General features: G+C 35.5%; 1 protein-coding gene across 4 annotated transcripts in view; it reads right to left on the minus strand.

Moving 5' to 3' along the window:
• The window catches only part of VPS45 (vacuolar protein sorting 45 homolog), a 132,084-nt gene extending 119,755 nt beyond the window's left edge, over nucleotides 1–12,329 (minus strand). For 3 of the 4 annotated variants that reach the window (XM_037024883.2, XM_073234558.1, XM_073234559.1), the window contains exons 1-7: nucleotides 12,114–12,329; nucleotides 11,393–11,527; nucleotides 9,060–9,120; nucleotides 3,721–3,800; nucleotides 2,624–2,692; nucleotides 2,369–2,506; nucleotides 1,861–1,971 (exon numbers count right to left, since the gene is read on the minus strand). In XM_037024883.2, the coding sequence (XP_036880778.2) occupies nucleotides 1,861–1,971; nucleotides 2,369–2,506; nucleotides 2,624–2,692; nucleotides 3,721–3,800; nucleotides 9,060–9,120; nucleotides 11,393–11,527; nucleotides 12,114–12,206 (687 nt within the window). In that variant the 5' untranslated portion in view covers nucleotides 12,207–12,329. The remainder of the gene's footprint in view (nucleotides 1–1,860; nucleotides 1,972–2,368; nucleotides 2,507–2,623; nucleotides 2,693–3,720; nucleotides 3,801–9,059; nucleotides 9,121–11,392; nucleotides 11,528–12,113) is intronic. The other variant, XM_073234560.1, reaches the window with a different exon arrangement.
• Nucleotides 12,330–13,050: the final 721 nt, after the last annotated feature.

Here is a 13,050-nt window from a genome sequence, read left to right on the forward strand (position 1 = left end):
TGTTCATTATGCTTTAGAAGATTGGAGACTGTTGAGAATTAGGCTTGGGGTTGATTAATGATTGTGCATTGAGTCCCCTATACAGAATTTTATTGTTGTTAACAACCATTTGATCAATAAATATGAGAGATGCCCTCTCAAAAAAATAAAAAATAAATAAATAATAATAATATAAAAAATAAAAATAAAAAAATAAAATAAAATAAAAATGTGAACTTTAAAAATGGAAAACAGAAACCCCAGATTTTGCCTTCTTACCATTTATGGAGAATGAGTTAATTTAAATGATACCCTATTAGATAAAACAAAGTATTTTCCAGCAATTTACCCTCATAATCTAGAATTGAAATGCTAGAAATACTCATATATGAATACTTCATCTTAAACCACATAGGTTTATTAAGAAATAATTTAAGAGGTTATAAAAGAAGTTGTTTCTTTTCCAAAATATTATCCAGATGAATCCTTGAAAAAGCACGTTTCATTAGGGCACTTAAAACAAGTAAAACATTTTATGCTCCCATAGCATTCTGTGCATGTTTTCTGCCATTAGCGCTTACTCTATAAATAAAACTGTTTAATTATCTCTGCATTGGACCATGAACTCTTTGGGAGCAGAAATTGTATCTTTTAACCCTTTAGCTCCAATACTTAATATAGTACCTGGCATATAGTAGGCTCTCAGTGAAATTTGTTGAACAAATGGTTGCTTTTCTTTGACAAACAGAATTATAGGCAATCATTTTTCTTTCTACTTTGTTATATTATCAAAATTTCTTTAGTGAACATATATTATTTTGAATTTTAGAGCATAAAGCTATAATAATCACAGAGAAGTTGCATTTCAGAGCTACAGAGTTTCCCTAGCATTAGCATTATTATCATCTGGGAAGAAACTGAAATACAGACTGTGCCTTTCCCTACAAATTCAAAATCACTGTTAATAAAGCATTACTATGTGCAGGGCATTGTGCTTGTACTTGCAGAAGAGCCAACACTGGTAAGACCCAGTCTGCCTTGAAGGAATGTATATAACCTAGGAGAGTGTGAAAACAAAGATACAACATGGAAAATGCAGCTCAAGACATGAGAGACACAAACTTCTACAGTATAATTTTAGGGAAAAAAGAACATGGCTGACTGAAAGAATAAAGGCTTTAAGATGTTTTGATTGGTTTTAAAGGGGAAGAATTTTGATAGGTGATGGTGGGAAAAGAAGGTATTCCAAACATTTCAGGGTTTAGACAGAGGTCACAACATGAATAGAAATGATAGCAGGAAACTGTGTGGCATCCCTGCACAGTAATGAGCTATAGGTTTTATACATAAGTTTGGGCATATATTGTGAAGTCTCTAGGATGCCAAGTTCAGGAGCCTGTATTTAAGCAGGTAAATGGGAACCAATGAAGATTATTAAGCCAGGAATAATAAGATCAGAACTGGGCTTTAGAAAAAGTAATTTGACAATGTTGGTCTTTGAAATATATCAGAGCAGGAGAAATTTAAAGTGGGGAATAGAGTAGTTGACTATTTCCATATTCCTACAAAAGATAATGGTTTATACCAAAGTAATAGCACTAAGATTGGAAAAGAATAAACAAACACTGGAAAAGTAGCATCTATAGAACTTAGAAGTTGCCCTGATATGAGGGGTGGAGATGGTGGCAGGAAGAGACAGGAAGGATGAGGCAGAAGAAAGAGTCAAAGACGACTGTGGCTAAAGAATAGTGGTAACACAATAGCAGAAAATACAAGGCAAAAACAAGAATAGCCGAAAATAAGGAGGCAAATAAATGGACCATGCTGTTTATTTCCACATCTTCATTTTGACAAATACTACTTGAAATCATCCTTCTGTACCTGGTTTAGCAATGGGGTGATGGCATCATCGCAGCGATCTAAAATAAGTAGCAATGGAGGAACCTCAGTTCGCCGGAATTCAAACAGTTCATATTCTTTAGTTATTACTTGCTGTGGATGAGAGAGAATATGGTTTGGTTGATCAGACAGTTACAGAGAGAAATGACATAAATAAGAAATTAATACATAAAAACCACATTTAACAAAGGTTCTTTGCACTTTCATAGGCTTTCATAAAAGGGTTCAAAAGCTAGAAAAGTTTAGTAGCATCCTGTTGAAGAGGTTAGGATTTGAAACTCTCTTTACAACTGGTTTAAATGGATCAAAAGAAGTCAAACAGTTTACAAATGTTTCTTGGGTTAAACCTAAGAATCTTAGCTCTAATTGTGCCAGTAAACCTAACACACCATCTCCTTGGTCGTAGATAAAATATTCCTTTAGTTTCTGAAATATGATGAGGAAATGAATGGTTTTAATGTTTTAGAACTGGCGATAGGGAATGCCATACCTTAACACATTCTGCAAGTCTCTTTGCTGCCTCTGATGAAAGCTGATAACGAATCATGGGACATTTCTTCAAAGATAAAAGGAGAGCTGTCAGTCCTTGAGTTGTTCTGGATAGCTGGGCGGGATCCCAATTTCGACCCTTTTTGTTAAAAACGTATATGCAGAGAAAATATTTGAATTTTTTTGTACAGGTCCAATTACTTGCTGAATTACCACTTGACAAATAAACTTCTTAAATATAACTCTCCTTCCATACCTGGCAGCAACCCAAAATATTGAGGGAAAATAAATGTGGATTCACAGCAATGTAATCGCCATAAAATTCCTGCAAACAGAGCACACCAAGATCAGTCATTCCATAAACTCTAACTGTATCATGCAGTAATATTTTTGTATAATATATAACCATGTGATATAATAAAAATTGAGGAAATACAGATGTAAAAGAGATACAAAAATTGAACAGTTAACAATTGAGTAACAATAGTTAACATGGGAGAATAAAATCATAAAACAGTGATAATCTTAAAAAAAACAAAAAACATGAGTTGTAGAAGTATACATATATTTCTAGGGACCTCTGTGCACATTTATCAATTAGTAAAAATAAACACTGCTATAGAATATACAATGTTACACTCAGTAGGTGAAAAAGAACTTTGCTGTTCAGTATACTCTCATGAAGGTAAATATGACTTAAAACAGGTCATTATATTTTATTTATGACCTAGCACATCCTTCTGAAAACTCAAAACTTGTTTCTTTGCTGCCCTCAAAACAATATTCTTCACTTAGGTGATAAACACATTCAAGTGTCTGTGATAAGTGCTTAAGAAGGAAAATTATATGTAACATGATGTTTAATGTGATGTATTATATGGTATACATAATAAACTTTTAGGGGTTTCCAAGTTTTGACCTAATGATGAAAGTGTGCTTATTACCTCCCAAAGCAAGATAAGCACAAACAGAACTTTCACAAACCTCATTCACATCATTTACTTCATATTCTCTCCTGTACATAGTCTTGTCTAACATTCTTATACTGTGGCTCATTTAAACTAGTGTAGGACATATCTGACTCTGTCCCCAAACCTGTGAGACCTTTCCTACTCATCCATGAGGATCCAGTATCAGTCTATCTCCTTATTCCCACTGACTCCTTTAATTCTGTTCCGTCCAATTTGATACATCTTTCAAACTTTCTAAATACAAATATAGTCTGGTGCAGTGCACATTTTTTGTATCTGATCAATGGACTCCCTTTTTTTGAGACAGCACCTTCCTTATTTTTAGACTCAAATCTTTAAAGAGGGACAATAGACAGATGTGTTAAAGCACCAATATATTTACCTGAACCTCAGCCACAACTTCCTGTTCATCAGCTTCAGCTAATGACTTCACATCACTCTTGCTGATCACATTACTGAAATCTGAAACAGACATATGAATTGTGGTTGTCTCAAAGGAAATCATCAGTTAAAGTCTAGTGACAAATGAAGTTCAGTATACATTGTGGCATATGTCAAAGTCAAATACATTCAAATTCAAATTTGAAGTTGCCCAAATGTTCAAATTTATAAATTTATAATAATAATGCTAAAAAAAGACCAGCATTGTAAGAGGATGCTAGGGAACCAAGTCATTATACTGAAAATAGCAAATAAAGGAAAATTATCTTTTTACATACAAACTGTATCACCAGATAACCAAGTAGTAGATGAGGGAAAATTTCTCTTTGTAGAAATATCCCAGCTAAAAACAAAGGAATAATTATGATAAAATTAAAATGTCATCATTTTTTTCAACCTCTAATGAATTACTAGATGGACTATGCATTGAGCAACAATCACAGCTAATATCACAATAAGAGACAATGGAAGCACACAACACTACCTATGAAGTATTCTTACCAAAAAGAAATAAAATCTGAATCTAATTAACGTCTATATCCAAATACCAATTTACAGGACCTAGAGGATAGAGGGACATTTTGAACTGCAAAGTACATGTTAAACTACCCCATGGGGGGGGCAATCAACAGAATCCAGGCTGTGGGAAATTTTAACAGAAAATGGAGTTTCTTTAATAAATAAATTGCACAGGAGAGAGAGAGAAAAGAGGGAGGAATGGAACCTATAGAAGATTAAAGAAACAACATATCAACCAACAGCAGAGTGTGGACTTCACTACAATCCTGATTCAAACAAAGAAACGGTGGGAAAAAAAAGATGAGAGAATCTGAAACTTCAATGCTGAATGAATATTTGAAAACCAGAATTATTTGTCATTATTTAGGTGTAATAATGTTATTTTTAAAAAATGAGTCCCTGGGACTACATCAAACTAAAAAGCTTCTGTAAGCAAAGGACACCATCAACAGAACAAAAAGGTGACCTATAGTATGGGAGAATATATTCATTAATGATTTATCTGATAAGGGGTTAACATTAAAAATATATAAATAATTCATATGACTCAACAGCAAAAAAAACAAATAAGGTGACAAAAAAATGAACAAATAAGACCTGAACAGACATTTTTCCAAAGAAATGCAGGTGGCCAACAGGAACATGAAAAAATGCTCCTCATTGCTGATCATCAGGGAAATGCAAATTAAAACCACAGTGAGTTATCACCTCACACCAGTTAGAATGGCCACTATCCAAAAGAAGAAATAACAAGCATTGGCGAGGACGTGGAGAAAAGGGAACCCACTTACAGTGTTGACAGGAATGTAAACTGGTACAGCCACTATGGAAGGCAATGTGGAACCTCCTTAAAAAACTGAAAGTAGAAATATCATATGACCCAGTAATTTCACTTCTAGGAATTTACCCAAAGAAAACAAAATCCCTGATTTTAAAAGAAAAATGCACCCTATGTTTATCGCCACATTATTTACAATAGCCAAGATATGGAAGCAACCAAAGTGTCCATCAATAGATGAATGTATAAAGAAGATATGGTACATAGATACCACATAATGGAATATGAATCAGCCTTAAAAAAGAAAAATCCTGCCATTTGCAACAACATGGATGGACCTAGAGGGTATTATGCTCAGTGAAATAAGCCAGTTGGAGAAAGACAAATAGCACATGATTTCACTTATTTGTGGAATCTAAAAACAATACAAAATGAAGTGAGCAAAACAGCAGTAGACTCACAGACACTGAGAAGTGACTGGTGGTTACCATGGGGGAGGGGTTGGGACGGTGGGTGGAAATGTAAGATGGTATAGTTACTCTAGAAAATGTTTAGCAGTTTCTTAAAACACTAAACATGCAACTACCATGTGACCCAGCAATTTCTCTCCTGGACATTATTATTTCAGAGAAATGAAGGTTTAAGTTCATACAAAAACCTGTACACAAATGTTTATAACAGCTTTATTTGTAGTAGCTCAAACTGGAAAGAACTCAGATGTCCTTCAATGGATAAATTGTGGTACATCCATACTGTGGACTACTACTCAGTAATACAAAGGAACCAACTACTGATACATACAATATTGATGAGTTTATAGAATTATGCTAAGAGAAAAAAGCCAATCCCAAAAGGTTACATAATGTATGATTCCATTTATATACTTTCCTTAAATGACAAAATTACAGAAATTGAGAACAGATTAGTGGTTGCCAGGGATTAATGAGGGGGTTGGGGTGGGAGGCAAGTGGATGTGCAATGTGAAGGATCCCTGTGGAGATGGAAATGTTTTGTATCCTGACTGTATCAATGTCAATATCCCACATGTGATATGACACTATAGTTACGTAAGATGTTACATTGGGGAGAACTGGATAAAGGAGATATAGGATCTCTGTATTATTTCTTACAACTGTAGGTCAATCTACAATTACCTCAAAATAAAAAATTTAATTTTAAGGGAAAATCTTTGACTATTAGCCAAGAAAAAAAAAAACTCTCCCCTTCCCCAACCCAAAACAACAAAAAAACCTAGGATGACAGAAACTAATAAAATTGTCTATTTTATCTCTTGGGGTTATTGTTAAGGGCTGAATAAAATAATATAGGAGAAAGTTCTCTATAAAATACAAAGTCTTATCATGAATGTTAATTTTTGGTATAATTATTAAATTGCAGTATATACTGAAGAAAGTATGTATGTTTTAGACTACAGTCTAAATGCTGAAACTCCAAAGCCTCCAAGTAAACTTTAAAACTTCTCAAATGTCCTACATAACTGAGTGTTTTGTCCTTGTTTTTAGAAATGGTACCAAATAAACTATACTAATCCTATAAAGATCCATAATGACATCTAGAGGAGAATGGATGTAACTTCCAAAGGAGAAATGTATCACTTCAAAAAAAAAATCCATATAAATTGTATAGTAACAACAAACCTAGTTTTTTCTAGGCCTCTGCATTCCCTAGGCCCCACAAAAAAACAACCCTCAGGCGCATAAGAGATACCTACCTGATGATTTGTACTTTTAAGTATTAGATAAGGTAGCAAAGTAGAATTTTTTAAAATTGAAGTATCACTTGATATACAATCTTATATTGATTTCAAGTATACAACACAGTGGCTTAAGTTACCTATATTATTAAATTCTCACCCCCACTAGTGTGGTTACTGTCTGTCAACATCAGAAGATGTAACAAAATCATTGGCTATATTCTCCATGCTCTACTACCATCCCTGTGACCAACTTATATTATGATTGAGAATCTATGTGCCCCTTTATCCCCCTCACTCTCCCCAACCATCTACCCCAACTCCTCCACCATGGCAACCACCAGTCACTTGTTGGTGTCTATGAGTACTGCCATTTTGTTCATTTTGTTTTGTTTTAACTTTCACAAGTAAGTGAAATCATATGGTATTTGTCTTTCTTGGCCTGGCTTATTTCACTGAGCAAATACACTCTAGGACCACCCATGTTGTTGCAAATGACAGGATTTACCTTTTTATGGCCAAATAATCTTCTTTATTCATTCATCTATTGATGGGACACTTGTTTCCATATCTTAGCTATTATAAATACTGTGGCGATAATCACAGGGGTGCACGTATCTTTTCAAATCAGAAATTTCATTTTCTTTGGGTAAATTCCTAGGGGTGGAGTTACTGGGTCATATGGTATTTCTATTTTAGTTTTTGGAGGAAACTCCATACTGCTTTCCATAGTGGCTGCACCAATTTAATTTCCACCAACAGTGTAAGAGGGTTCCCTGTTCTCCACATCCTCCCCAACTCTTGTTATTTCTTGTTTTTATATAGTGGCAATTCTGACTGTTGTGAGGTGATATATCATTGTTTGATCTGCATTTCCCTGATGATTAGTGGTATGAAGTATCTTTCATGTGCTGTTGGCCATCTGTATTTCTCCTTTGAAAAATGTCTATTCAGGTCCTCTGTTCATTTTTTAATGGGTTATTTGTTTTTTAGTGCTGAGGCATGTATTAGTTCTTTATATATTTTGGATGTTAACCCCTATTGGATAAATTATTTATGAATGTATTCTCCCATACTGTAGGTTGCCTTTTTGTTCTGCAGATGGTGTCCTTTGCTGTGCAGAAGCTTTTTAGTTTGATGTAGTCCCACTTGTTCATTTTTTATTTTGTCTCCCTTGCCTGAGGAGGTATGTCCAGGAAAAAATTGCTCATGCTTATGTTCAAGAGATTTTTACCTATGTTTTCCTCTAAGAGTTTTATAGTTTCATGTCTTACATTTAGGTCTTTAATCCATTTCAAATTTACTTTCAAGCTAGACAGTAATCCAGTTTCATTCTCTTTCATGTACCTGTCCAGTTTTTCCAACACCAGTTATTGAAGGGACTTTCTTTCCCTATTGTATATTCATGGCTCCTTTATCATATATTAATTGACCATATATGCATGGGTTTATATCTGGGCTCTCTATTCTGTTCTGTGGATCTGTTCTTGTACCAGTACTATACTGTTTTGACTACTGTAGCTTTGTAGTATAGCTTGAAGTCAGGGAGCATAAATCCCCCAGCTTTGTTCTTCTTTCCCAGGATTGCTTTGGTTATTCAGGGTCTTTTGTGGTTCCATATGAGTTTTAGGATTACTTGCTATAGTTCACTGAAAAATGCTGTTGGTGTTTTGATAGGGATTGCATTGAATCTGTAAATTGCTTTGGGCAGGAATGCCATTTTGACAATATTAATTCTTTCTATTCATGAACATGGAATAGATTTCCATTGATTTGTGTCTTCTTTAATTTCTCTGAGTGCCTTAAAGTTTTCAGAGAACAGATTTTTCACCTCCTTAGTTTGGTTTATTAAGGTAAGTAGAATGTTTTCATCTGGTATGTAAAGTATATCCTTATTTTCCCAACAAACTCAAGTATATCCTCCCTCCAAATAAATAAGTCAGTGTCTATGCTTCAGTTCATAAAAGTATAAAACAGGAATAAGTATATACTTGCCTTTTTGGGAAGGCTGGATGTGAAATTAGACCAAAGACTTGTGAAAGGCAAAGTAAAATTAAAAATTTTTTTATTTAAGTGATCAATGATGAATGGAAATCACATTTAGTTCTCTGAAATAAAATGTTGGTCATAAGACTTTAAAAATTTTTGAAAGGATATTAAAAATGCAGATTCTTATAGTGATGGATTCAGTAACTTATTGATGATATGCAGTTCCCAATAGAACATAGGATACAGTTATGTGATTGTATATGTAAAATAACATACTTACAAATAAAATATATACTGTATTTGGGTCTTCGGAGCTCCTGAATCAGATAATACACATTCTCCTGGAAAAGGAAAGAACAAACAAAGAAAATATGGGAAGAATTGTTTAAGTGAAAAAGTAATAAAATCACCCACTGATATATTTAAGTATTTACTGAGAGTCTACTATATGCTGAGGTCTAGATTAAGTATGTGTATGTGAGGCAGGTGGTAAGGGCTGGAAGTGAAAGAAATACATGAAATATAATGATCAGGAATCATAAATAACATAACTAGCTATTCTACCCTGGCCAAATTAAGAGGAAAAAATATAAAGGACACTAGTGTTGAAATATAACATAAAATTGATAATAATTTTGCAACTTTGCCTCAAGCTGCTTGTCTATAAATTGGATTCATCTGATCAAAAGTTGTATATTGAATATCAAAATGTGTCTAGTCTTTTAAAAACCAACATTTAATAGAAAATATAATTATATTCACTTGGTTTTTAACTTACTGGGTCCTAAGACTGAACAACTGTAATATTTGTACAGTAGTTGCTAACAGCAGGCTAAGATATTTCCTGTAATTATATTATTTTAAAATAAAATATGAAACTTAAAAGTAAAAGCAAACAGTTGGTTTTCATATGGTCAAAACATAAAAACTCCAAGTACATAAAATCACAGTGCAGGTCTTATTTACTTTTAATACTATAACACATGGTTAAATTTCAATATAAATTTGGTCCCTAAACTATGTGATATAAAATATCATTTTTAAAGTAAAAAATTATAATTTCCTTACAGAATGAAAAGTAATATAAGCAATGTACATAGCTTATTAAATGGGAAAAAGGTTTTAAAAACTGTCATTTAAATTAAAAAATTAACTTTAACTTTACAATATAATCTTAAGGGAAAATTTTTTTTTTTTGGAGGGAAAATTTTTTAAGAGTACATTCAGAGTTTGAGATGGTATATTAGTGTCTATGAAAGATTCTATAATAAAAATGTTAGGAAATGATGGAATAGATGGTCTCTAGGATCTCAGAACCATAATTTCTTGACTAAGGGCTACAAATGTGAAACAACTGAAAACTACTATTAATTAATGTATTCATTAATTTGGGAACTACTTATTTAATATCCATGTGACACACATTGGGAAAACAATGGTGTGAAAAAATAGACACTATCTCTGCTCTTATGGAGCTTACTGCTTGTAGGTAAGACAGATGTTAATCACATATACCATATAAAACCTTAACCATGACAAGCAATAGGGAGTCAGTGCTTATAAGAGGGGGTTTTACCTGGTCAGCAAGGTTAGGGAAGATTTACTTAAAGAACTTAAGAAATTCCAGGCAGCGGAAACCTGTGCAAAGGTCCTGTGGCATGACAGAATACAGTAGACTCAAAGATTAGTGTGGCTAAGAGCAAAAGGGGGAATGGTTTGAATAAGCCTATAGAAATGGTAGGAACCAGACATTCAACAGGGCCTTACTGGTCACAATTAAGGAGTTTTGTCTTTATCATAAAAGTAATGAGAAGTTTTTAAAAGATTCCAAGCAGTGATGACATGACCAGATTTGTAGTTTGGAAAGTACATAATGCACAAGCATGGTAAAAGAGTACACTGGAGTTGAAGAACGTGAATATAAAGCAGGAGAATACACAAAATAAGACTGAAATAGTAAAGGATTTTTAAAGGAGAACTCAAGCTAGATTTAGATGATGAATGAAAACTGACAGAGAGCTAAAGAACCTTAATTAGGGAAAGAGAACAAACAAATGGAGGACAGGGATGAGTATGTAGAGGGATGACAAAAAGGCCTCCTTGGCTGCAGAGGAGGAGCAGGGGCAGGACATAGGAGGTTGGACACACAAGGGCAGGACCAGACCAGTTAAAGGAAGGCTTTGAGGACTGGGCTGCTAAATATAGATTTAATTATTAAAGCCATTATAGGTTCCTGAGCATAGGTGTGAATAAAATGATATAGATTAAAGACAGTAATGTAAGTGTATAAGTATAAGAGACTAATGGTGGCAATGCTGCTCAGTGTGATAGGTATGGAGGTTAATCCAGGAATAAAGTAATACATATCTCCGTTAGGATAATTAGTAGCTTTGGAAGTATCTGAGAACCTGTAAGACATCTTGAAGGAAAAACTGGCTGTAAGGAATGAACTGAAATGTAGAAAGGAGAAGAGTCAAAGGTTACAACTATGATAAACTGGGATAATTATAGTGCCTCAAATGATGATAACAAAATTTTATTTTGCCTTCTTAATGCTTTCAGATCAGTGTTTTGTATTTGTCTGGGCAGATGGCAGCTCAATTTATGTAGTACCTTCGTAGGTCGAAGAAAACAAATAGCTTTCAGGTGTTTCATGATCTCTCGATTTTGAGAATCAATACGTTCAAAAAGGTACACTTCCTTCTGAAGAATCTCTGATTGTGTGTATACCATACTCACTATGCCAGTCTGCAAAGAAAAATTAACTCATATTATGCTAGTCCAGAAATAATAACAAGCAGCAATACCTAAGACTTAAATTTTTTTCCATTAATACTTAGAAGGATAGCTTAAACACTAACATATGTAATAACATTAACTGAGCATCCAAAACATATATGTGTGTGTGTGTGTGTGTGTGTGTGTGTGTGTGTGTGTGTGTTTGGTATCATTAATATACAATTACATGAGCAACATTGTGGTTACTAGATTCCCCCCATTATCAAGTTATATACATATTTTTTAAAACAACTCTGAGCGGAAAGAAACAGAATCACCCCCAAGTCTTCCAAGTGCATATAATTTCTTGGCAGAGACATTTACAATAGGATTTCTGATTCCAATAAATGTTCCGGGTACAAGAAACCTTTGGCAGTGTTTGGAGCCATTTTAAACAGAAAACCTACTGGGCAAGCTTGACACACCTTTTAGTTCCACACAGAACGGACCCTCGTTTAAAAATCATTAAAGGATACTAAATCCTACAGTAGACAGGAACCAGCTATTGTAAGGGAGGGAAGGTTCCCTCACAAATACTGAGCGAAGGCAAACTCACCGTCTCCTTATCCATGAGAAGTACTTTCATACCTGGCCCGCTATCCTCTATCATTTTGGAAATGTACTGCTTCACAGCAAAAACCACGTTCATGGTGGCAAATTAACAGGTTAGCCCCTATAACCCTTCCCACCCCCCTTTCTTTGCTATAGGAACAGCCGACTTCTTGGCTGGGTCTCGGCGGCTTCGGCTTCCTCCCCGCCTGGGTTTGGCTTCCGGAAGTCAGGGCAGCTACGGTGCTGGGAGTTGTAGTTCCGCTCTGCGGTCTGGGGACCACGCCTCCAGACACGCGGGAAAAATCCTGCAGAGACACGCTGGGCCGCCACACCCGCACGAGATTCTCTATAAGCATCTGTTCTTGAGGCCTGCGCTCAGGCCCCGCCCTGCCTTTGGTTTGGGATTCCCCGGCCGCGACCCGCTGGATTAGGGAGAGGGTAGCGCCTCATGGTGTGGAAGAACGTGGCATAAAGCTGGCTCGGAGGCAAGAACAAGAATATAGTCGTCGTCACTATTTGACATTAACGATTTCTTGGGCGTCAGAGAGAGATGAAAGGAAGGGAGGTGGCCTAATGCTCCCTGCCGCTCGGGGCTCGGAGGGACGGCATTCGGTAAATCACGCGGTATTTTCTCTAAATCCTGGCGGAGATTAGTTTTCCTCGGCCTTCCTGGGTCATTAACAAGGCGAGCACAATCTCCCAGCAAATTAAGGTAGAAGGGGTTTTTCGAAGACCGAGAGCCAAGTGAAATTGAACAGATAATTTGCTGAATGAACTAACAAAGGAACACCATTTAGGGATGACTGGGGAGAGGCCTCGGATCACCCTGGAGGGCTGGAACTAGGGTTGGCCGCGGGGTCGCGTAGAGGGGAGGCCGGAAGCACCTCACGCCCCCCAGCCCCACACCTCACACCGGGTGCGGGTAACCGACGACGCAGGAA

Source organism: Manis javanica, chromosome 4, assembly GCF_040802235.1.
Source record: "Manis javanica isolate MJ-LG chromosome 4, MJ_LKY, whole genome shotgun sequence".
In the NCBI taxonomy this organism is placed as follows: Eukaryota; Metazoa; Chordata; class Mammalia; order Pholidota; family Manidae; genus Manis; species Manis javanica.